This window comes from Lissotriton helveticus, chromosome 10, assembly GCF_964261635.1.
Source record: "Lissotriton helveticus chromosome 10, aLisHel1.1, whole genome shotgun sequence".
Classification (NCBI taxonomy): Eukaryota; Metazoa; Chordata; class Amphibia; order Caudata; family Salamandridae; genus Lissotriton; species Lissotriton helveticus.
The window spans coordinates 916,885,051-916,910,347 of NC_136071.1; the positions used below are offsets into that span (position 1 = coordinate 916,885,051).

Consider the following 25,297-nt stretch of genomic DNA (forward strand, 5'->3'; position numbering starts at 1 on the left):
GTAAAGTGGCCACTCGACAAGATCCCGGAGGAGGAGAGTTTCGATGGGCCTCCAGCCGCCCCCGGACGCCTGGTATCAATCGCCCTCCAGCCTCCCTGGGCGCTGGCTCCACCCCCCTGCTGGGTGTCTGGACACCTTCATCCCGGCCCCTCTGACCCCCAGGCGCGAGGGTCCGGACATCAAAGCCCTCCAGTCCTATATCTGGGCCAGCCCTGGATTAGGACGGCAGTTGTATCTGGAGTCGAAGCCCTGCTGACCTCGTAGCGGCTGATCCTGATCCGAACTCTTGCACCTGGAACTTCGAGGCCCTGCTGACACTGTCGCGGCCTGACCAAACTGAACCACCTTCGAGGCCCTGCTGACGCTGTCGCGGCCTGACCAAGCTGAACTACCTTCGAGGCCCTGCTGACGCTGTCGCGGCCTGACCAAGCTGAACTACCTTCGAGGCCCTGCTGACGCTGTCGCGGCCTGACCAAGCTGAACTACCTTCGAGGCCCTGCTGACGCTGTCGCGGCCTGACCAAGCGGAACTACCGTCGAGGCCCTGCTGACGCTGTCGCGGCCTGACCAAGCTGAACCACCTTCGAGGCCCTGCTGACGCTGTCGCGGCCTGACCCCTTGAACTATCCACGCACCAGTGGGTGCCAAGACTGTCCCGCTACCCCCTTTTCCCGAGACCACGACTTTACGGATCCCTCGATCCTTGCCCGCTATCCTGCCAAGACCTTGCTTTGATTACTTATATAAAGATTCTTGTGAATATCCTTCCTGTGTGGCGTCTATCTGTAAGTAGTGTGATTGCTCGGCTGTTACGATTGTAGGAGAGAAGCCTCGCCAAGGAGGCCTCCCTACGGCGCTCGGCCTGTTCCAAAAGGAGAGGTGGGTCTCGGGGCGAACAGTCAGACACCTTCTGTCTCCCCGGGGGTCGCCTTTCCAACAGTAAGGTACCTAGCAGCTACTCTATCCCAGCATACATAGCAGGGCAAGTGAGGAAGAAATTGTTGCTTTTGTGTCTATATTACATTTTAGGGTTGTCCTCGAAGTCATAATTATTAGAATAATTCCCTGCTGCGTGTGGGGATCCTGAACACTTTGTAACTGCATATCAGAGTGGTTGAACAGTCCAGCATGCCCCTAATGCAGAGAAGCACCCTCAACATCCTATCATAGGCATGGTTTTCCGGACTTTAGTCTGATCTTTCCATTTCACAATAGTGTTGCAGCACCCGTCACACCAAATTCTGCCTAACATGTCTATGTAATGAGAAACATTAAAAGTTAAAAAGCATATGATCCGTTCTGAGTGATGTATGTGAATTAATGAAAACCGAAAACTGAGAAACCAAATACAAAGCTGAAAATAAAGTTTATTTATAAAGTGCGTAGTTTTAAAATCATTACACCAGCAATAAAACCAGAGAAAATATTAAAATAGAGAATTAAAAATGTTTACAGAACAACCTTTGTTATTGCAAAACGGTTCTCATTCATTTGTGATAGATAAAAAAAAAAAAGACCTTGGAACACATATAAAGTACTACATGTTCTCATTAGAATGTTAACGTGGCTGTGGGATTGTGCAGAGGTATTTTTTATTTATTTATTTTTGTATTTATTTATTGCGATTTTATGTAGCGCAAACATTACCCGAAGGTGTCAGAGCGCTTTACAAAGGAACCAGTTGCGTTACATATGGATTTTTGATTACATGAGTTACATAAGAGATATAAACAGGAAAAGAATTGCAAATGTACAAGTGGAGCAAAAGGAGGGAAGAAATTGCAAATGTAAAAGTTGTAAAGTCACTAAAGGAAGATATACAAACAGATAAACTCTAAAATCACATAGGAATGGTAGTAAGTACAAAGGTATACTACATATACTAGTGGTTGGAGTTATATATACAAGTGGAGTGAAAGGAGGGAAAAAATGCAAATGTACAAGCTGTAAAGTCAGTCAAGGAATAGATAGACACAGATAAACTCTAAAATCACATAAGAATGGTAGTAAGTACAAAGGTCTATTGCATATACTAATGGATATATATATACATATATATATATATACATATATATATATATATATATATATATATATATATATATATATATATATATATATATGTATATATATATATATATCTGTACCATCTCCTCCAAAGAAAGAGCGAAGGCCACACCTGGGGACATTGTTGGAGGCATTTATTGTCCACAGATCACAGGCGAATGCATTTCGGCAATTCTTTTGCCTTCCTCAGCGCCACAAGCGATTGGGAACCCTCCATTTTGCGCTGAAAAGCTGTTCTGCTGCTTTCTATAGCCCTTTTGGCTCAGGCTCCGCCCGCGATGTAATTATCTCCACCTGTTTGCAATCCGGGTGTAGTCCAGAACTGCAGGTACCAGCATAGCAATCCGGGCGTAGTCCAGAACTGCAGGTACCAGCATGCAAAGCCTTGCATACAGGAAAAGGTGGAGTGGAATTCCGACCAAATGGTCGGATAGCGAAGCAGGATTGCGCAGATGGTGTCCAATCTGCCTTGTATTGGAAAATTAAAAGTCTCCTCATGCCCCAGAACCGCTTCAGCCACAGTGCTCAAGTCCAATACTTTGCGGGGGCAATCATGACCGTGCACGTCGCCCACTGCCAGGACAATGTCCTCACAACCGCTCTTTCTCTCTTTGTGCACCGAGGCGGGCCCAGACGAAATCCAATACCTTGGGGGTTACATGCCGAAGCGTTGTCAAAGAATGTCCGGGCCGCTTTGGTGAAGCGGGGGCCTTCATAATGCGCCTCTGACACGCGCATAAAGTATCTGTACCATCTCCTCCAAAGAAAGAGCGAAGGCCACACCTGGGGACATTGTTGGAGGCATTTATTGTCCACAGATCACAGGCGAATGCATTTCGGCAATTCTTTTGCCTTCCTCAGCGCCACAAGCGATTGGGAACCCTCCATCTTGCGCTGAAAAGCTGTTCTGCTGCTTTCTATAGCCCTTTTGGCTCAGGCTCCGCCTGCGATGTAATTATCTCCACCTGTTTGCAATCCGGGTGTAGTCCAGAACTGCAGGTACCAGCATAGCAATCCGGGCGTAGTCCAGAACTGCAGGTACCAGCATGCAAAGCCTTGCATGCAGGAAAAGGTGGAGTGGAATTCCGACCAAATGGTCGGATAGCAAAGCAGGATTGCGCCGATGGTGTCCAATCTGCCTTGAAGTGGAAAATTAAAAGTCTCCTTATGCCCCAGAACCGCTTCAGCCACAGTGCTCAAGTCCAATACTTTGCGGGGGCAATCATGACCGTGCACGTCGCCCACTGCCAGGACAATGTCCTCACAACCGCTCTTTCTCTCTTTGTGCAACGAGGCGGGCCCAGACGAAATCCAATACCTTGGGGGTTACATGCCGAAGCGTTGTCAAAGAATGTCTGGGCCGCTTTGGTGAAGCGGGGGCCTTCATAATGCGCCTCTGACACGCGCATAAAGTATCTGTACCATCTCCTCCAAAGAAAGAGCGAAGGCCACACCTGGGGACATTGTTGGAGGCATTTAATGTCCACAGATCACAGGCGAATGCATTTCGGCAATTCTTTTGCCTTCCTCAGCGCCACAAGCGATTGGGAACCATCCATCTTGCGCTGAAAAGCTGTTCTGCTGCTTTCTATAGCCCTTTTGGCTCAGGCTCTGCCCGCGATGTAATTGTCTCCACCTCACACACACAAACAGCAAATTCACTAAGGATTACATTTTATCAGCGATTAGGCTTGGACAATTATAGATGACATATTTACAGAGCAGCACATTCTTGCCATAGTTCAGCCAGGTGGTGTTGCACTCAAGGGTGGTACAAGCAAAGCTCGCCGGAATGAGAAAGATACTGTATATCATGTATATAGTTCATACCCTACAAAAAACAGGCAGTTGTCCAGAACCATAGGATTCCAGCACGGAGACCAGTAAGGGAAGGAGAAGCGCTCCCCGCACTTCACAGAAGGACACCATCTTAGGGTCAGGTCATACAAGCAGTGTTCACCGGAGCGAAGATCATACTGTATGACAGCGGCAAAACATTGTTCCTTAGGGAAGAGAAGTGCAGAGTGCGATCGTCCCAGTGCAAATGTTATTAAAATGACAGTTTATTAGAGTGAGAACGCAGGGCATCAATAGTCTTGGTCAAACAGAGCTCGGCTGCCAAGCTCCTTCGTTATGAGCCTGGCGGAGAGGGCTGTAGGCCTTGATCTCAAAAGCAGTTTTTTTCAAGGTTCTGCGCAACTCTCTGAAGGTATTTTACCATCTAGCAGTTCAGCTGTGTGGGCCTTGGAATAAAACAGGCTATAACGGCATTTTAATATGATTTAGTGATCCTCATGTGTGGAATTGCACATGCACATTATAAGGAGCATTGTTTCGGGATCTTGACCGCATAACCAGAACAGCCCCCTGCCATTGTCTCGTTGCCATGGCGGCAGGTGTAAAAGTGAGGGAAGGCCCCCAAACATATTTCAGGAATCTCCTTTGATGTAAGCATTAAACCCGGAGTAGAGGTATGGTTGGGGTTTCAACGTGGTGTAGCTGGCTATTGTCATATCCAAGCGAGGTGTCACTTGGAGAATGCTTCTTAATCAATCAACATTGAGACTCGCTAAATTAGCTTGTTCACTAAGGTTTTTAGATTAAAAATAGCTGAACTGTGTTTCCCACAGAGAGTTTAGACTAAGAGTTGCCAATGAAGATGCGAGGAAGCCTGTAGCTGGTGAATGGGCTCTTCAGCCAATTTGCTGACATAGATGGTAGTTCAGAGTCTGCATACCGGCCTTTTTTTAGCTTAAAGCAGCATTTAATACACACCCTTTTCCTAGGCAAGATTTGTTTTGTTAGGCCGAATTCCAGCCTAACCTGGGGAGCCGACGTATCCCAAGACAAACGGATTAGGGATCGAAAAGTTTTGGCTATGATCTTATCCAGGAGGAGAACATTTCTTCCCCTTAAGGCCTTCCTACCGTATGGTAGAGGTGATAGCAGTTTTGCCTAAATTATTTGCAGGAGTGGAGTAAACAATGGTCTGGCAGTTTTGTCTCTGAGTTGATGAAAAGCCATCAGTAGGTAAATTGACTTCTAGAAGAAAGCACTCTTTGTGCTGCTTAAAGATCCCAGTCTGTTGAATAGTAATCAAAGATATTTATATTCTGTAGTTGAATCAAGTATTGCTGTTTCCAGGTGGCATGTCATGGAGCTAGTTGTATAAGCATGGGTTTTGTTTTTTTCAAGTTTATTTCCATTTGGTTCTTCACTGAATAGGCTGATGTGGTGTTCAGGAGTCTTTGGAAGCCAATCTTTGTGCGGCTAATCAAAACCAGGTCATTGGTGTACATCAAGCTTGGCAAATATATACTCCCTTTTTTTGGTGCATGTGCATAGACTGGTCTAAAATTTATGGTAAATCTGATAAAAACAGATTTAAGAGAATAGAAGCAAGTATACACCTCTGCCTTAGGCCTTGTCTTGTCAAATTGTTATGGACAGGTGGGGGCCCCTCCCAGCTCAATCCTGATTAATGTATCCGTGTGGTGGAGAACCAAGGCTTGAAGCAGGCCCCGGGTGATGTTCCAGCTAACTAGCTTCTGACAAAGCTTGTTTCGATTCTCATAGTCAAACAGCACTTTATAGTTGATAAAGCAGAGGTAGAGAGGCTGGCGATTGTGCTTACTCTGGTCAATTAGTAATGAAAGGGCTGATAGGTTTGTGGGTGTGCCCATATCTGTAGCGAAGCCAGTTTGGTTGAGGGGTATTATTTGCTGTTCTGCAGCCAGGGCTTTAATTCCTCCAGCAGGCAACCCACACAATACTTCGACTCAAATTCGAGGAGGCCTATCAGTCGAAAGTTAGTGGGGTGCGAGCGGTCCTCTCCTTTATAGATCGGGAAGATAATCAAGCCCTCCCATGGGTCTGTTATAAAATTGGCTGTTATAATGCTATTAAAAAAAGGCTTCATGCTCTCCACCCAGAACTCCTCATTATCTTTGAATATCACCATGGGGATGCCATTGGGTCCTGGCGCTCCTGCTCAGCAGCCCTTTGCAATTTGTTTTTTAATGATCCCCATTTGCAGCTTCAAGGGACTGTTTTTACTATGATCATTCGCTGTCTTTCTAAGCTTGAGATGAGTCCCGCTTGTTTCCCTAGGTAGTCCGAGTGAGAGGTCTTTGGTACTACTGAAGCGAAGTGCTGCATGGGTGGTCCGCTTCGATGCAATTCATTATTGAGGCACAGGTGAAGGGGTTTGATAGAAACTCTAGCGCTGTTCCGATATGTTTGAAGTTGAGGCAATTTATGTTAGGCCATTTAACTTGTTCACGGTCTTACAGACTCTCTAATGTCTGTTAGTTTTGATGCATTGCAACAGCCTGGCCCAGATTTTGTATTCAGCTTCTCTCCTTAACCAACTGTGTTTCTGTAGGCTAATCTGCTTTTGCCATTCAGCTTTAAGGCATTTGTTGCTTGGTGCCTTTTGATATGCCCTTAGAGCTTGATTTACATTGTGTTTTAGGACTTTTAGTTTGCAAGATACTGGAATCTTTGTGCTTCTCATCTGTCGAGCTGGGCCCCTAACTGGCAAGGCGTAAACCAGTAAACCTCCTCACAAACTGAAACCCAGTTTGTTAGGACATCCTCATCTTCAATTTTGCATTTCTGAAATGTTATTTCTGCAAGCTCCAGGAGATTGTGGGCTGAGCCAGTTGACAATTGTATTCGTCATTTTTAGGTCGAGCCTAGCGCAGCGTGCATGTGCTACTCCATAGGGAGGCCTCTTGGAATCACTCCAGACTTCCCCGAAACTTTTCCGTGTGGTTTTTCAACTACTACACATTCTATTGGCCTTTGCGTGTGGTGAAATGAAAAATTGAAAGCACGCAATTGGCCAAAGGCGGGCGCATGTCCCACCTTTTCTCTAAATGTGCACTCCCACAGGCTCCAGCTGTCGGGAGTGATCAGCGGAGCTCAGGCTTCCAGCTGCATGCCTCCCGTGTCGTGGATCATGTTACGAATTAAACATAGCGCGGTCACTTTCACTTTAGCGGCTGCCTGTGCTTGTCGTTCTTTTCCATGTTCAATCCTTTATTTGTTTCTCGCACTTTTTAATTTGTCATACTATCTCCCATTGGTTTATTTGATTGCAAGCACGTTATTAAATTAAAAGTCATCGAAAAAGGCAGCGCACACCTGCAAGGCAGGCATAGTCATGTCAACTTAGCAGACCGCCGCACTTCCGGTATGTATACCATGGACACTATGCTTTCAATTCCAGAGCATTACCAGTGCATATACCATGGCACATTAGGCTTTTACTGCTGGAGCATTACCCATGTGTATACCATGGACACGACGCTTCCACTTCTGGAGCATTACCGGTGTGGATACCATGGCACACTACGCTTCCACTTCCGGAGCATAACCAGTGTGTGTACCATGACACACTTGGCTTTTAATTCTGGAGCATTACCCATGTGTATACCATGGCACACTAGGCTTCCACTTCCGGAGCATTACCTGTGTGTATACCATGGCCATTACGCATCCACTTCCAGAACATTACCGGTGTGTTTATCATGGCACACTACATTTCCATTTTTGGAGCATTACCGTTGTGTTTATCATGGAGCATTACGTTTCCACTTCCAGAGCATTACCGGTGTGTTTACCATGGCACATTATGCTTCGAAAGCATTACCGGTGTGCATACCATAGCACACTACGCTTCCACTTCCGATTACTGGAAATGCTCCACTTCCAGAGCATTACCGGTGTGTTTACCATGGCACAATACACTTCCAATTCCGGAGCATTACCAGTGTGTATACCATGGCATACTACGCTTCCACTTCCAGAGCATTACTGTAGTGTAGTTCCTATATTCCCAATAGGCTCTGCATATTGGAATAATATATCCTATAGATTTGACGTAGGACTTGTGTCAATAGGTCTCTATCGAATATACTAAACTTAATGGTCAATGCCAGCTAGCTCACAGGTCACTAGAAACATTCTAGAATATACAAGAAGGGATTAGTTTCTGACAGCCGCATAGACATGACAACTTTGTTTCCCTAGAATAAGAATATATCTCTCAGAGTCGTGGAAACAATAGATAACTATTTTACTCAGTCAATTGTGCATGCTTCGTTTCTACAGAGCTGCAGAGAAATAGAGACAGGCGTTTTCAATAAAAGGTTTATTGAACAGTCTTCTTTCTCATGCAAGAGAGGTGAACTGCTACAATCGTTATGCAGACTGCAAAGTATAATGCGTACAGCGTAAACAGTAATATGAAATAATACTGTAAGAGCATTGTATGGTTTCTAAGCCATATAAAAATACATACATAAATAACAGACTAAAACACTCAACTGGTGCTTTTAAAATACGCCTACCCCGATGTACCTAACCTAGGTCTAGTACGAGGGAAGAAGTACTGCTTAGCATAGGTTTTGTTTGCCAAGAATCTACCAAAGGTTTCTCTAGGTTTTTATCAGCTCCATACCTTAGAATGAAGGAGGTCTGGTATCTCTGTCTCGGGACTCGATTTCCCAACACCCCGCAAGAGGAGCTGGAAACACTGGAGTTGGATTCTTGGCAGAGAAGGACAGCTTCCTGATCAGTGCGTCAGTTGGAGAGTCGGCTTCCTTCAGCACTTGTTGTAGCGAGCTGCGTCGGGCAAGTAGGTCTTCGAACTGCTCCAAACCACCGTATCTTGCTATAGCAAGTGAAGGTATATTTATACCTTAAAGGTGTTTAGGAATGCCATAGTTGACGTAAAGTCAGGCATATGAACGTCATGAATGAACCCCTGGGGAATCGTCGTTCATTGTAAAACTAACTGAGTTCTTGGAGGAATCAATATTCAAGCAAGGGGAAATCCCTAACGGCTTAAGCTAGTTTTCCAAGAAATGGTTGTGACGTTTGGGGAACGGATGGAAGTAGCCATGCCTGTATTTGGGTAGCATGGGCTATGCATAAATAAGGGCTTGATTTCTATGCCTATATAAGGGCAACGTGAATTGTACCTATATAAGGGCATGAATCGGGAAAATTCAATCGGAGCCTCAAACGCAACACAACATTACCAGGGAGTACACCATGGACAATACGCTTCCACTTCCGGAACATTACGAATGTGTATAACATTGCACACTATGCTTCCACTTTTGGAGCATTACCCGTGTGTATACCATGGCACACTACGCTTCCGGAGCATTACCAGTATGTATACCATGGACAATACGCTTCCACTTCCAGAACATTACCACTGTGTATGCACACTAGGCCACCAGTTCCGCAGCATTACCAGTGTTTATATCATGGCACCGTACGCATCTACTTTTAGAGCATTACCGGTGTAGACCATGGTCATTACGCTGTCACTTCCGGAAAATCACCGGTGTGTTTATGGCACACTACATTTCCATTTAGGAAGCATTACCGGTGTGTTTACCATGGCAAACTATGCTTCCACTTCCGATTACTGGAAATGCTCCGCTTCCAGGGCATTACCAGTGTGTTTATCATGGCACAATACGCTTCCAGTTCCGGAGCATTACCGGTGTGTATACCATGGGCACTATGCTTCCAGTTCAGGAGCATTACCAGAGTATAGCATGGCACATTAGGCTTTTACTTCGAGCATTACCGGAATGTATACCATGGCACACTACGCTTCTATTTTTGGAGCATTACTGGTGTGTTTACCACAGCACACTACTAGTCCACTTTCAATTACTAAAAAATGCCTCACTTCCGGAGCATTATCGGTGTGTTTACCATGGCATAATATGCTTCCAGTTCCGGAGCATTACCGGTGTGTATACCATGGCACACTATGCTTCTACTTTTGGAATATTATCCGTGTGTATACCATGGACAATATGCTTCCAGTTCCAGAGCATTACTGGTGTATACCATGGTACAATTGACTTTTACTTCCTGAGAATTACCGGTGTGTATACCATGGCACACTACGCTTCCACTTCCGGAGCATTACCTGTGTGTATACCATGGACACTAAGCTTCCACTTCCGGAGCATTACCGGTTCATACCATGGCACACTAGGCTTTTACTTCCAGAGCATTACCCATGTATATACCATGGCACATTATGCTTCCACTTCTGGAGCATTACCGGTATGTATACCATGGACACTATGCTTCCAATTCCGGAGCATTACCGGTGTATACCATGGTACACTAGGCTTTTACTTCTGGAGTATTACCGGTGTGTATGCCATGGCACACTATGCTTCCACTTCTGGACCATTAAAGGGGTGTATACCATGGCACACTACGCTTCCACTTCCGGAGCATTACCTGTGTGTATACCATGGACACTAAGCTTTCAATTACGGGGCATTACCGGTGTTTATACCATGGCACATTCATTACGCTTCCACTTTTGGTGCATTATCGGTGTGTATACCATGGACACTATGCTTCCAATTCCAGAGCATTACCGGTGTATATACCATGGACACTATGCTTCCAATTCCGGGGCATTACCGGTGTATACAATGGTACAGTAGACTTTTACTTCTGGAGCATTACCCGAGTATATACCATGGCACACTATGCTTCTACTTCTGGAGCATTACCAGTGTGTATACCATGGACATTGTGCATCCTAATCCAGAGCATTACCGGTGTGTATACCATGGCATACTACGCTTCTACTTTTGGAGCAATACCAGTGTGTTTACCATAGCACACTACGCTTCCACTTAAGATTACTAAAAACGCCTCACTTCCGGAGCATTACCGGTGTGTTTACCATGGCACAATACACTTACAGTTCCGGAGCATTACTGGTGTGTATACCATGGACACTAAGCTTCCAATTCCATAGCATTACTGGGGTACCACACTAGGCTTCCACTTCCGGAGCATTATTTGTGTATGCTATGGACAGTAGGCTTCCACTTCCGAAGCATTACTGGTGTGTATTCCATGGCACACTATGCATTTACTTCCGGAGCATTACCCGTGCGTATACCATAGCACACGATGCTTCCACTTCCGGAGCATTGCCGGTGTGTATACCATGGCACACTACGCTTCCAGTTCTGGAGCATTACTGTTGTATATCATGGTACACTAGGCTTTTACTTCCAGAGTATTACTAGTGTGTATACCATAGCACCCTACGCTTCCACTTCCGGAGCGTTACCGGTGTGTATACCATGGACACTATGCTTCCAATTCCGGAACATTACCGGTGTGTATACCAAGGCATACTAAGCTTTTACTTCCGGAGCATTACCGGTGTGTATACCATGGCACACTACGCTTCCACTTCTGGAGCATTAGCGGTGTCTATACCATGGCACACTACGCTTCCACTTCCGGAGCATTACCGATGCGTATACCATAGCACACTAGGTTTTTACTTCAGGAGCATTACCTATATGTATACCATGGACACTATGCTTCCACTTCTGGAGCATTACTGTGTGTATACCATGGCACACTATGCTTCCAATTCTGCAACATTACCGGTGTGTATACCAAGGCATACTAAGCTTTTACTTCTGGAGCATTACCAGTATGTATACCATGGACAATACGCTTCCACTTCCAGAACATTACCACTGTGTATAGGGAAACATCCTTTACAACGCAACTTTTACCACGCAGTGCCTTTACGACGCAACTATTACAACGCATGTCATTACAACGCATTGCGCTGGGGGGCGCTCTAGGATAGGGAATAGATTTAATTTACTATCCAACACCTTCCCTACTATCCACGGGGACTGGAGTTGGAATAGTAAATTAAACTATTCACTATCCAGCACCCCAAAGCGCTATGCGTTGTAACAGCATGCGTTGTAAAAACTGCGTTGTAAAGGCATGCGTGGTAAAAGCATGCGTTGTAATGTCACCACATCCCTGTGTATACCATGGCACACTAGGCTTTTAATTCTGGAGCATTACCCATGTGTATATCGTAGCACACTACGCTTCCACTTCCACAGCATTACCCATGTGTATACCATCGCACACTAGGCCTCCACATCCGCAGCATTACCCGTGTGAATATCATGGCACCCTACGCTTCTACTTTTAGAGCATTACCGGTGTATACCATGGCCATTACACTGCCACTTCCAGGATATTACCTGTGTGTTTATGGCACACTACATTTCCATTTTTGGAGCATTATCGTTGTTTATCATGGCACATTAAGTTTCCACTTCCGGAGCATTACCGGTGTGTTTACTATGGCAAACTATGCTTCTGAAGCATTACCGGTGTGCAAACCATAGCACACTACGCTTCCAGTTCCGGAGCATTACCGGTGTGTATACCATGGACACTATGCTTCCAGTTCTAGAGCATTACCAGTGTGTATACCATAGCACACTACGCTTCCACTTCTGGAGCATTACCGGTGTGTACACCATGAACACTAGGCTTCCAAATCCAGAACATTACCGGTGTGTATACCACAGCACACTAGGCTTCAACTTCCGGAGCATTATTTGTGTGTATACTATGGACAGTAGGCTTCCACTTCCGAAGCATTACTGGTGTGTATTCCATGGCACACTATGCATTTACTTCCGGAGCATTACCCGTGCGTATATCATAGCACACTATGCTTCCACTTCCGGAGCATTACCGGTGTGAATACCATAGCACACTACGCTTCCAGTTCCGGAGCATTACCGGTGTGTATACCATGGACACTATGCTTCCAGTTCTAGAGCATTACGAGTGTGTATACCATAGCACATTACGCTTCCACTTCTGGAGCATTACCGGTGTGTACACCATGGACAATATGCTTCCAATTCCGGAACATTACCAGTGTGTATTCCAAGGCATACCAGGATTTTACTTCCGGAGCATTAAAGGTGTGTATACCATGGCACACTAGGCTTCCACTTCCGAAGCATTACCGGTGTCTATACCATGGCACACTAGGCTTTTACTTCAGGAGCATTACCCATGTGTATACCATAGACACTATGCTTCCACTTCCGGAGCATTACAGTGTGTATACCATGGCACACTAGGCTTTTAGTTCCGGAGCATTACCCGCGTGTATACCATGGCACACTCTGCTTCCACTTCTGGAGCATTACCAGTGTATATACCATGGCCGGCGATGTACGTGGAAGTTGGTAAAAAGCCGCAATCCGTACACTCCATGGGGCTGTTTATGTAATTAATCAAACAGGGGCGCAAGCCACTGTCTCCGGGCTCTCCAGCAGCCTTAAACAGCATATTACACTTTCACCATCAAAGTGCAAGATGCTGCTTAACGTTGCTGGAAGGAGCGGAGTCGGACAGTTTGACCACATACATATTTCACTCTAGTCTATTTGCTGTAACTGGCATTGCAGCAGTCTGCTATGAACTGCTGTTCTCTGTGGCCAATAATTGCATGGCAACAGCTGAATTATTGATAATGCTTGTGATTGCACTTCTGCAGTACAGTCGGATAAGAAAAAAAAACAGACCAACGTGAATAGGTTCCTACTGTGTGAGAGGGTAATAATCGGGGCCAATGGAATTATGTGGCAGGGGAGGGCAAAATATGCAGCAGGGTTGAGTAAATTATGTGGCAAGAAAAGGCAAATTACGAGGCACAATGCTGCACATTTTGTGAGGGTGTTGCTTCATTATTTTGCCATTTTGTAAACATGCTAACACTGTCTGAGCTTTGGATTCACCTCATTAGTACCAGTGTAACACGCAAATATAGCAATAAGCCGCAGATAGGTGATCAGTCAGGCTTTGTAATGGGGTGTCAGCAGCGCTGCAAGGAAATGCATGGGTTCTCGGATTTCCAATTCTTGCAGTGCCACATACTTCAGTCCGTGTTAAACTAGGATAGGCCCTTGTGATGGGACATTACATTAAACATATCTGTGCCTGGCCCATGGGGTGAACAACGAGGAGGAAAGATTGTGGACTTTCTCCCCTAGCTGGTTTCCTGTTGTGAATAGATTCCATTTTGTGTGGGGCATCTGCTTTTGGTGAATACCATTAACGTGGACAAGTGCCTTTTCTGGGTTCTTAGGTCGTCACGACCTGGCTAGGGAGCAGGCTTATGCATGGCCCTGTGGAACATTTTAAGTCATGATTATGGCCACTGCAAAATATTCTAAAGGAAAACATCACAAAGTTATTGAAACATATCTGACAAGGAGCTTAAATAATCGTAGCGCAAAAAAATAACTCAGCTCTTCATTAGACATGCATTGAATGGAATCATGCTATGTGTTCTGGAGTATTAATATTCTTTCCAAATTAATGAATTTAATTAAAAAAACTTAATTTATAAATTTCAATCTTTTGTTATATAATGTTATAGCCTGCTTGCAGAGCGAACAGATACATGCTACAAAATCACTATGGATACCTGAAATATCTGTAGAGAGCAACACAAATGCTCAAATAATAATACAACATTTGGGGGTAAAGATGGGGCCCTGAGATGTACAGTACCTTATAGGGTTCCCTACTGCCTTTTAATGTTTATTCCTTGCTATCTCGTGTCCGGCCTGACTAATCACAATAACATTTATTTCTCAGTAGATTTCATTTCTGAAGGTATATCATTACATAAAGAAATATGTGAGGTGCTCAGCGTTGTAATCCTCAAAGTCTGTTATGATATATACACACATACATCCCACCAACACACACCATATCACAAACTCCCCACTACATTCCACACCATGCCAGTGCCCTTACTAAGCACAACTTGCACACAAACTTTACAGTACTAAAGACAGCAGCTGCATTGCTCTACAACATACCTTAAAAACATTGCCAATATCCCTGGCTAAACACTTATACGGTCCCAAAGAAGAGACCTATTGGCTATGCCAATGCGTGTTTAACTGCTGAAGCTGAGCCATGTGTTTCTACGACAGGCTTGTGATAGGCAAATTAGAAAGTAGGCACTGTTCTGGGGTAGATGATGACTTTCCTATCTTGCCGCTATTTTAAAGCTATCAACAAGGTGGAGCAAAGAGGTTGATAGTACTGCCTAGTCGATTAGGGAACTGTTCAATTGTGACAAGACGCCACTGGTGGGCTATTAGATAGGAAGCGGCCATTAGCTACTCTAAGACTAAGATGTTCTAGTTTGTTGATAAAGTCTGTGCCCTTTTTGTCCCATCAGCAGGATGGACATTTACTTTGAGTTGGGATTGCCCAAAGTGCGTTTTGGGTGCCAAAATCTCATTCATCGGTAGGGAGCCCATCATGTTCATATTAAAATCCACTGAGATAACTCATTCTATTGGATTCGACCCATTCTGAAGCACCATGATCTTGGTTTCCAAATGTTCTATCACTGCATTTCACCCTTGCTATCAGTGGCATATATACATTTACAATTGACAGGGGAATGTGTGATGCTTCCCAAGGGAAGGAGAAGAGAGAAACCATACTGAAGGAAACCAAATCATGCAAAACAGTTTTAAGAAAAGGGAATTTTTGGCAAATACAAATAAATAAAACATTAAAGGAAACATTTTAAAGGCTAGATCATTTTAAGGAAAATGACATTAAACTTGGGTGGAGTTTAGGACTAGTGAGGTGTGTTTGTGTTCAAGGATGGCTAATCAGGGGTTTTTAGGAGTCAAGCATGGGTGGAGTTCAGTCCCAGAAAGGTTTTTTTTTCGGGTTCAACGATGGGTAGAGTTTAATGGTGGTGAGCTTGTTTTAGGTATCAGTTATGGGTGAAGTTCAGGGGTGGTGAAGGCTTTTTTAGGGGTCACGGATGAGGTGAGTTTAGGGGTTTGAAGTGTCTTTAATGCTATGGGATGTGTTGAGAGGTTTTAGGGTTCTTGATTGGAGCTTAGAGCTGGTGAGGGTCAAGTAATAGGTAGAGGTTAGGGGTGGTTAAGAGTTTGTTTGTGTAGGAATGGGTCGAGTTTAGGGTGGTGATGGTTTTCAAGGATTCACGGATGAGTCGAGTTTAGATGTAGAAAGGGGTTTCTAGGGTTCAGGAATGGTTAGAATTTAGGGGTTGTGAGGGGTTTTATGAGTCATGGCTGGGTGGTGTTTAAGGGCATTGAGGGTTTTTTCTTGGGTGCAGGGGTGGGTGGTGCTTGGGTGTGTTAAAGGATTTTGAGCAGTCAGAGATGGTTAGGGATTAGACATCAAAAAGGGGTTTTAATGGGTGGAGTTTAGAGTTAGTGAGGGGTTTTATGGTTGAGGAATGGGTGGGTGCAACTATTGTATTTACACCTTCAAAAATAAGCATGCAAAAGCACATTTCGAACAAAAAGACATTGTATGAATTGGTTTCTATGAAATGGTGAATGCCATCCATTCTGAACATTTCCATTAAACATTTTAGGTGAAATGGTTTCAAAGACCAAGGGATGCCTAATCCCAGAATGCCTTATACTAGCAATTGTGTCAGAGTGCACTCTTTCTCCAGCTTGTAGGAGTGGAGTTTCACAACTCTGGTTGGGTTTTTTCACATACATTTCTGAAGTAATTCTCTCATAATCTAAGGATTTTTGATTTCAAAGAAGTCTTGTGAAGTTATTTTTGCCTCTTTCTTCATTTTTTCCAGTTACCATGTCTTTACTATGTGTGAAGTGCCCATCCTGTGGGAGAAACAAGTATGCTAAAGACCCCCTTAAGGTGCGTAAGGTCTACCTTTCGGCTTCTCACTTTGTGAAAGAACGTGAGGCCCGCTAAATAAATTCTGAATGGGCATCAAAAGACCGCTCTATTGGAGCATCCATTAAAAGTGGGTTGCAGCCTTCTATCCTGCATCCTCCTATCCTGAACTTGTATTAGTATCTAGAAAGACCTCCTTTATTTTTAGTATCAGAAGAGAACATCAAGCCCCAGGTTGGTTCCTTCTCCAATTATTCCACATGTACCTCCACCTACTCCCTTAAGTGATCTGGATTTAGAACAGCCTCTAAAATAAAATAGGCACAAAAGCTCTTCTCGGTCTCTGAAGTGGTCCTCTGATTTAGGTGATCGGGGGGACAGCCTTAATTTTTTTCCTCCACACAGACATTCTTAATGGGTTCCATCTCAAAAATCTCCCTGGTGGACATCATTTTCCTGTTTCAGGATGTTTTAGCCCGAGGAACTGTACAATTAAAACATCCCTTTCAAAACCTTGCAGATATTGTTTTGCATAACAATGAAGACCCTTCAACCCTGAGCCTCTCCTACGACTTTAGTACCACCAATACCTGGCTTAAATGAAATAGAGCTCATACACCATGCCCGATTTAGTCATCAACTTTACAGTAAAAATAAGAAATGCTTCAGCTCCAGACTAATTGGCTCCTACTGAGAAAGAGAGCAAAAAAGTCTGTAACAGAAAAGAAAATGTGTGCTACTGCAGCTACAGTGTTAAAAACAGCTGGTGCAGCTACCCTTCTTTGCAACTATGATGAGGAGATATGGAATATGCTGAAGAACCTTTTTGAAGACCTACCTAGAGAGCAGAGATAGGAATACAAGGTGGTGGTCCAAGAAGGTTGCCTGGTTTCAAAGCAGGTTATCAGAGTAGATTCTGCAGAGCTAGCTGCCGAACAATATCACAAAAGGATAGGGTAGCTAGGATGACAAACTCCAGCTATTACTAGATCAAAGCAATTCCTACTGCAGTGGTGCATGAGGAACAATCTTGCTGAGGGAGTTTCCATACTACAAACTCTGTCATTTCAGACAATAGCATAGATGTTTTCCTCCTGGGCAGGGTAGCATGTTTAGACAATCTGTCTGTCCAAGGCCTGTGGTCAGAAAAGGAAAGTAGTTTTCACATCAATGTCTCTGCACTCAGGAAGGTCCATCAAGCTCTCTAGGCTTTCCAACCTTTTCTGAAGATGAGTAGCCTCTCAATTGGTAGGCACCACCATTATGGGGCACTGTCTGAACAAATAGGGTGGTACTAGATAAAAGACCCGTTTTTTTGTAGGCTCAAAACACTTTGGCCATGGTCTGTGGCCAGTGAGCTGACAATAAAAGCTGTTCACTCAACCGGGAATTTAAAATAGTCAAACAGGCACCTTTGCAGGTTTTACAAAGAAAATCATGAGTACGTTTTTAATGATGACATGCTTCAAGGCATATTTGCAGATTGGCTCATCCAAAAATAGATCAATTTCATTACAAGACGGAGGCTACCATGATGCATTATTCCTTTAAAGCGACTCCATGCGGCACTTGGAAGTATTATACATCACAAAGAAAACATTCCAGAATAGAATAGTCAGCACACATAAGAAGTCCATGCAGTGAGTATTCTGCCTCTTTTAAATGTTGCTCCTCACAGATAAGTAACCAACATTTGTTATTGCTCTGTTTAATGTTTCTTCCTAAATAATGTTTTCTGTTTAGAGCTTAAGTATGGATTAAATATGGTTTACTACTAGAAGCGCTGCGTAGCCGTTTTATTCCCTTTTTAAGTTTGTTTTTCATCACTGTTTCCAATTTACGGAAACGTCTTCTTTTCTATTATTTATTGTCTTTGTGGGTTCATTATGGCAGTAATTAGGCAAGAGCACTTCGTGTATCAATGTGATTAATAAGGCAAGCTCGAATAAAGCACAGCCTACCTGCTCTCACTGTGGTGTTATGCCCTCGATCCTCAAACCTGACCCGCATGGTCCTGTTGTCCTGTACCCACTGAGGGGATTAAGACGTTATGGGCTGCAGGGACAAGGACTGCCCCAGAGGCACCATTCTTGCTGGGCCTTCAGATGCGGCAGACCGCTATCCGCGGTAGGCCGCATTGACGTGGCATCAGGAGGAATGCGCTCGGCAACGACCTCAGCATGTTGTACGGCACCATTTTAAATTGGGACTTGAGTGGTAAACTCATGAGACGCCTATGCTGCAGGTAGGGTCACAGCAACATTTCACTCTGATAAACAGTTGACGGTTATAGTGCACCTCTCTATAGTGATCTGCTGACAGTTGATCGGTGCGCTGGATACTTCAAGGTGTTTTTTTTTAATCTGCATTTTGTTCAGTGGCAATTCTATCCTTCCAGTGGCACTTTTATCCTATCACTCGACAAAATATATATCCCAATTACAATCTGTCTCGTTAATTAACACAGACTGCCCCAGGAGTTTTATGTTTTTTAGCTATCTGGGTTAATCCCATATCCATATAAACCCCATCATGTCTTATCAGGGAGAAATCTTCGAGATCCAGCAAGGGGATTTTAATGAGGAGATGATTAAAAGAATGATTCAGAACGAAATGCATTCATGATTGAGAGAGACCCTTGATCAGGTCATGACATTATGAAGTAATCAGAGTGATGAGGCAAGAGAGACATTGTCAGGTGAACACTTGTCTCAGGTTGGCAAAGGAGGTAAGAGGAAAAGAAAGAGTAAACATATCCAAAAAGGGGCAAGCCTTCTAAACAGATGCGAAGCCTAAGCACCTCACAGAGTTTGGGAGGTCTAAGCACCTCACAGAGATTGGGAGGTCTAAGCACCTCAAAGAGTCTGGGTATCGTACACGACACAAAAATTAAGGGTGCTCTGAAGCGGCACAGGGGAGTCAGATGCTACAGACGGCATTCACCTTTCTGAGATTGGGGACAAAGAGTCACTTAATGAGAGCCCCTTTGATGAGTATTTTCTGGATTAAGATCAAGACGCTCTTGATGAAGACAACCTCTTTAGGTAGTCGCACTCCTCCTCTACTTCCAAAGCTACCATTAGGGATCCATTAGGAGAGGAAATGTTCTCCCCGGATAATATCAGGCACCTGTGCAGTGCTGAATGGTGGTCGAAAGACCACGTAGCTAAATTTGGAAAATGATGGATAAGGAATTCACTTGATAAAGGGGCACAGAATGTTCTGAGAGCAGATTGCTCAAGTCTAGTAATTCAGAACAAGGTTTGTCTTACCCCTACCTTGATCCAGAGTAAATAACATTTTTTGTTTATACTGGGTCGGGACCCTAGAAAGGGTTTGGAGAGGTCCCTAAAGTCATGCCAGAACGGGTTGCTCAATGTGGTTGACCGCTGGCAATAATTATAGATACGGTAGAGGAGGCTCACACTTATAACTTTCCCCTAGCATCAGCCTTCTCCGGAGCTGGAGTCAAAGAGTCAAGGTTTTCCTAAGAAATGTTAACTCTGTGCTAAGTACAGAAAAACACACGGTTGTTTTGATGAAAATAAGCTTGGTGAACTTGCTGAAAAAGAACCTTCAAAGAACCCAAAAGGGCTTCTATTTGGGGAAGACATGATTAAAACAATAAGAAAATGTGTGTCTACATTTGCAGCTCTTGATAAGGCGCCGAGTAATATGCACAGTGTTTAATCCAAGTTTTTTTTGCCAGCCCGCAGAAGGGCACTTTCTGCCGGCCATGGCCCTTAGAGGTCCCACTTTAACTTCAAACAACCAAGAGGCTTTGGAAGAGGTTACCAAGCCGGAAGCTTTCAGACCGGATCCTTTTAACCCCAGAGAGATCGCTCCCATCGGGGAAGAAGGAATAGGTCAAAAGGACAGGGCTTGTCTGGCTACAACATTGAGAACTGCAATCTTACTTTCTTTCACGAGAAAGGTAGGAGGACTCCTCAGACCTTTTCCCCCACATCTGTGACACTGTAACACAGGATCCTTGGGTCTTGGAAACAGTCATGGGTTCAAGAAAGATTTCTGCAAAGAGCCCTTTCAGGTAGTTACCCAGAGAGAGTAAACCTTAACGGCTGCACAAAAGCGTGTTGTAGAAGAGGAGGTGAAACCTTGTTGCAGAAAGGAGCGATTCTTCAAGTAGCCTTAGAAAGCAAGGTTTTCATGAGTCCTTTGTTCTTGGTGGAAAAGAAGAACAAAGGGTAGATACATTTGAAAGACATCCACAGATTCCTAACATACAGACATTTAAAGATGGAAGGTATCCAACTTCTGAGGGACATGCTGTTGAGCAAAATTGGTTAGTGAAATTAGACCTGAAAGACATCTATTTCACAATTCCAATGTCCAGGGAATCCCAAATTTACCTTCAGTTCACCTGGTAGGGTTGACTCGATCAGTTCCACGCTCTACCATTTGGCCTCTCCTCGCACCGTGGGGTTTTACCAAGGTGATGGGAGCTGTAACCTTTTGGAGTTTGGATGATTGTTTATCTGGGTGATATACTACTTATGTCTCAATGCGGAGTGCAGATATTGCAAGACTTGTCCGTGGTCATGTCGCTCTTGGAAGATTTGGGATTCATTGTCAACAGGGAGACCTCAGTCTTAATTCCTTCCAGGTCCTTAGAATTCTTGGGTTTCACTATAAATACTGTGAAAGTAATGCAGATTTTATGTCTTAAAAAGATGGTCAAGATCTGGAAAGAGATCCGCTTTGTACTAGGTGTTCTTTCATCATCTATCCAGGCAATTTTCCAGGGCCCATTGAATTATTGGGCCTTGCAGAGGATAAAAACCAAGGCTCTTAGGGAAGGCTTTTGATATTGAGACAAAATATGCCTGGACAAGTAAGCCAGATCAGAATAGTTTTGGTGGTTGGAGAATCTGGACGCCTGGAATGGCAGAGAGATATCAGGATGTTCCCGAGACTTTATACTCGAATCTGATGCCAGCTTGACAGGCTGGGTTGCACGCTTGTGTGCTCGAGATACTGGTGGCTTGTGGTCACACGTAAAAAGAATGCATCACATAAATTATCAAGAGTTGACAGCCGGTCTTTATGCCCTAATGTGTTTCAGGCATCGTTTGCAAGGCATAGCAGTTTTCTTAAAGATCGACACTGTTTCTGCAGTAGCGTATATAAATCGTTTAGGCGGTACAAGATCAACAGACCTATCAGACTTCGCAAAGAAGCTATGGTTTTGCTGCTTAGAACACAAGAGAAACCTCAAAGCAGAATATTTACTTTAGAAGGTGAATGTTTCTGCAGACTGGAATTCAAAATTCTTATGGGATTTCAGCAAATGTAAACTGAACAGTTATTATTTCAGCAGACTAACTCAGTTTTAGGGACCCTTACAGTTGGATCTTTTTGCGAGCAGGATGACATTTCAGCTAGAAAATTCTTAGTGCTGGATGCCAGCCCCCAATGCTCTAGCGTTAAATGTTTTCCTTCAAGCTCGACAGGGAACGAATGCATGTGCATTTCACCCCTTCTCAATGATTCTGAGAGTTCTCCAGAAGGTAAGGCAGGATTGGTGCATAACTGTCCTGATAACTCAGTTTTGGGTCTCTCAAGCACGATTCGCAATGACCTTGGAGCTTGGTTACGATGTTTCCTTTTTCCTTCCAGCTCGACCAGGTCTTCTGCAAAACGCAGACGGGGAGGAACACCCTTTGGTGTTGATGGGGACTTTGAACCTTCTTGCCTGGAAAGTGTCAGCAGATCTAGAGAAATGTCAGGCGTTTCAACAAGAGCTAGTGAGCTCTTCCAGGAGTCCTGGGCGCCAGGTGCCCACAGTAAATACAGTGGAATCTGGATTATGAACCAGACGGATGTAGATTTACAGAAATGTAAAGCTCATTCTATAAAAGATGCAATCGATAGTCAGTGTTTTTCTAGGGGTGGCAGATTGGAGGATATTATGAAGGAGACTGATTGGTCTAATTCCTCCACGTTTGCACAGCATTACTGTAAGCCAATTGAACATTTGTCTTAGGCAATGTTGCGGGGCTACCAACATGCATAACAGTTGTCTCTGGTCTTGTAATGAAATAGCGATTCTCCAAATTTAATGGCAAGAGAATTGCTATTTGCTTTACACCTCAAAATCCCAAATGACAAAGCTTTCCATCCAAGAGAGGATGGGACCCTGGTTCCCTTGGCAATGGGAACCTGGTTCCCTTGGCAATAAACTTTTCCTCAACTGGTCCCAGAGATTACTGTAGGTCTTTCCACTAATACCAGCAGTCCTGTTGAACCTTTGAAATTTGCAGGCAACAATGATCTTCGTAGTCCCCAAGTGACCCAGATAATGGTGGTTCACGGATCTTCTGCAGATAAGGAGTAAGAGTAGGAATACCAAATAGAAAGAAGGAAAGAAAGAAAGAGAGAGGCAGAGACACACACACTCTACAGGTAATAATATTAATAGGTGTAGAAGTGGGTGCAATGAGTAGGAGTTAAGAGTAGGAACTAGCATGGGGATAGCAATACACAGTAGACATAGGCAAAAGGGTGGGATAGTTAGTATAAGATTGGCAGATTTATGAGTAGAAGAGGGAGGAGGAGTAGGGGTTAGTGTGGAGACAAGGTAGGTGTTTCACAGTCTATGTACTACAATGGAAGCACGCTTTCTGCAGACCATTACATCTACCGGCCAAAAACAAGCAACAGAGGACATGTATTGAGCCAAAGCTAGCTGCAACAGAAGGGGGTTGAGCTCAAGCCACACTGTTTATTTTTGTACATCACATGTCATAACTACAATTGATCCAGTGAAATGCAGTTTCCATTCTGAGACAAAACAGGTGTAGCAATGAAAGCTAACTCATTGTTGCATTCTGAAGTGATCTTCAAAGTTTAATCTTTTGTTTATGTATGAAATGAACATCAATATGGAGGAAACATAGTAGGATGAATAAATCATTAAAAACATTCTTGCTTATGAGCAATAATATTACTCACTCATTTCAGGTTCTGCCGTGAGGTCAGCCGTTACAAAGTTAGAGGGAAATAGCCCAATTCCCAAATGGGTTTCACCTTTCCACCAATTTGAGTCACTAAAAAGTATGGAATAAAGCAATCACAATCAAACATAATACATATTAAGAATACTCTAGTTTGGATAATATTCTCATGTATATCTGCAAAACCTGCAAACCGACTATTGTATAAAGAATAATGCAAATCAACTTTCATACAGGGGCTACCAATGAAGTGAAGCGTAAGTCTTGTATTAGCTTAAGAAAAGAAAAAATGCAAGAAAGGTCCTTTCCAAAGTTTTAACATGCTTCCATTGAACATACAAAACCATTTTATATAAACAACACAATTAACACTAGTTGTAGTCACCCCAAAGTATAAAACAGCACTGATTACCAGTAGCTACAGTAGAAGGAACTAGCACTAATCCCACTAACGTTAAACGTTACTGGCCACACAAGGGTCTACACTAATGGTGTAGGAGTCCACTATGCCTTTAGGATGTTCAGATATGAGGGTGGTGTACTGTTAACTACAGTGACAGCAAGGATTATCGAAGGTGCCTCAAATTCTACTTATTTAGCTTCAGGATGTTTGCCAGTCTCTTTCTCTCACAGTCCTTTCTAGCGGTCTTCTTCTTCTGTAGGTGCTTCTGTCCTTCTCCTGGAGGTTAACTCATCATTTATGGTAGCTCAAACTCGCTCGAGCTTTTATCATCTCGGACCTTTGTCTCAGGCATGGATATCTATAAACTCTTGAAGAAAGGGTTCAGCGGAGTGGGAACCATTAGGATTAGAAATGACAGTAAGGAGGGGGCTGGGGTCTTTGGGGGCACAGCACAGCATTGAAGCAAGGGGATTCTGGCCCTGAATTTGAATTTAGCACCCAGCCCTCTGAGATCCAGAGTTATTACTACCTATACACACTTGGTTGATAAGCCAGAATGGAAGCAATCACCAGCCAATTATATGGATTAGGTAATTAAGCCAGCTACCCTCTCCGTGCAAATTCCTTCAACACCGTTTCATCAGCCAACCTGGCTGGCATCTTAGTGCAAAATCCAACACATTTTACACAGAATCTACACCGGAAAATACAATGGTTACTTGCGGTTAGTCCTGATTCTGCATCTTAGGCATCTTCAATGAAGTCATAAATGTTAAAATAATTCCCTGCAGCTTGCAGGGACCCCAAAACACTTGCCAAATCCAGAGAACCACCCTCAAAAAGACAGACAAGCAAAATATCCACACTGATTAATGAATAGACTTCTTCTCAAAACGACATTGTGGTGCCTATAGCCTGTGGAGTGGTACTGTGGCCTGTGAAGACTTGGGCACCATTTCAGCAAACCCTGATGAATTTTCTCTGCTCCATAGTATTTTTGCTCTCTACTGAAAAAGGGCTAAACCAAGAAACACATGTCTAGAGATAACAGCCATACCAGTACCAACTTTGGTGACGAACTAAAGCAACTTTGAAAGTAACCGTACTGTATTTACCAGGATGCAATGTGGAGAACTGTGCTGGGATGAGAAGCAGTGTGCTCCCTCCCCCCTTTGTGTTTGAAAGGCTCCCGTGAGCCAATGAGCTGACTAGCTCTCCTGGGATGCACTTGTGTGCCTGTGGAGTGGCACTGTGACCTGTGAAGTCTTGGACACCATTTCAGCAAC

General features: G+C 43.9%; 1 protein-coding gene across 2 annotated transcripts in view; it reads right to left on the bottom strand.

The window, feature by feature from the left end:
* STAM (signal transducing adaptor molecule) overlaps nt 1-25,297 on the bottom strand; it is a 247,460-nt gene that overhangs the window by 117,423 nt on the left and 104,740 nt on the right. For both annotated transcript variants that reach the window (XM_078663570.1, XM_078663571.1), the window contains one exon: nt 23,607-23,701. In XM_078663570.1, the coding sequence (XP_078519696.1) occupies nt 23,607-23,701 (95 nt within the window). The remainder of the gene's footprint in view (nt 1-23,606; nt 23,702-25,297) is intronic.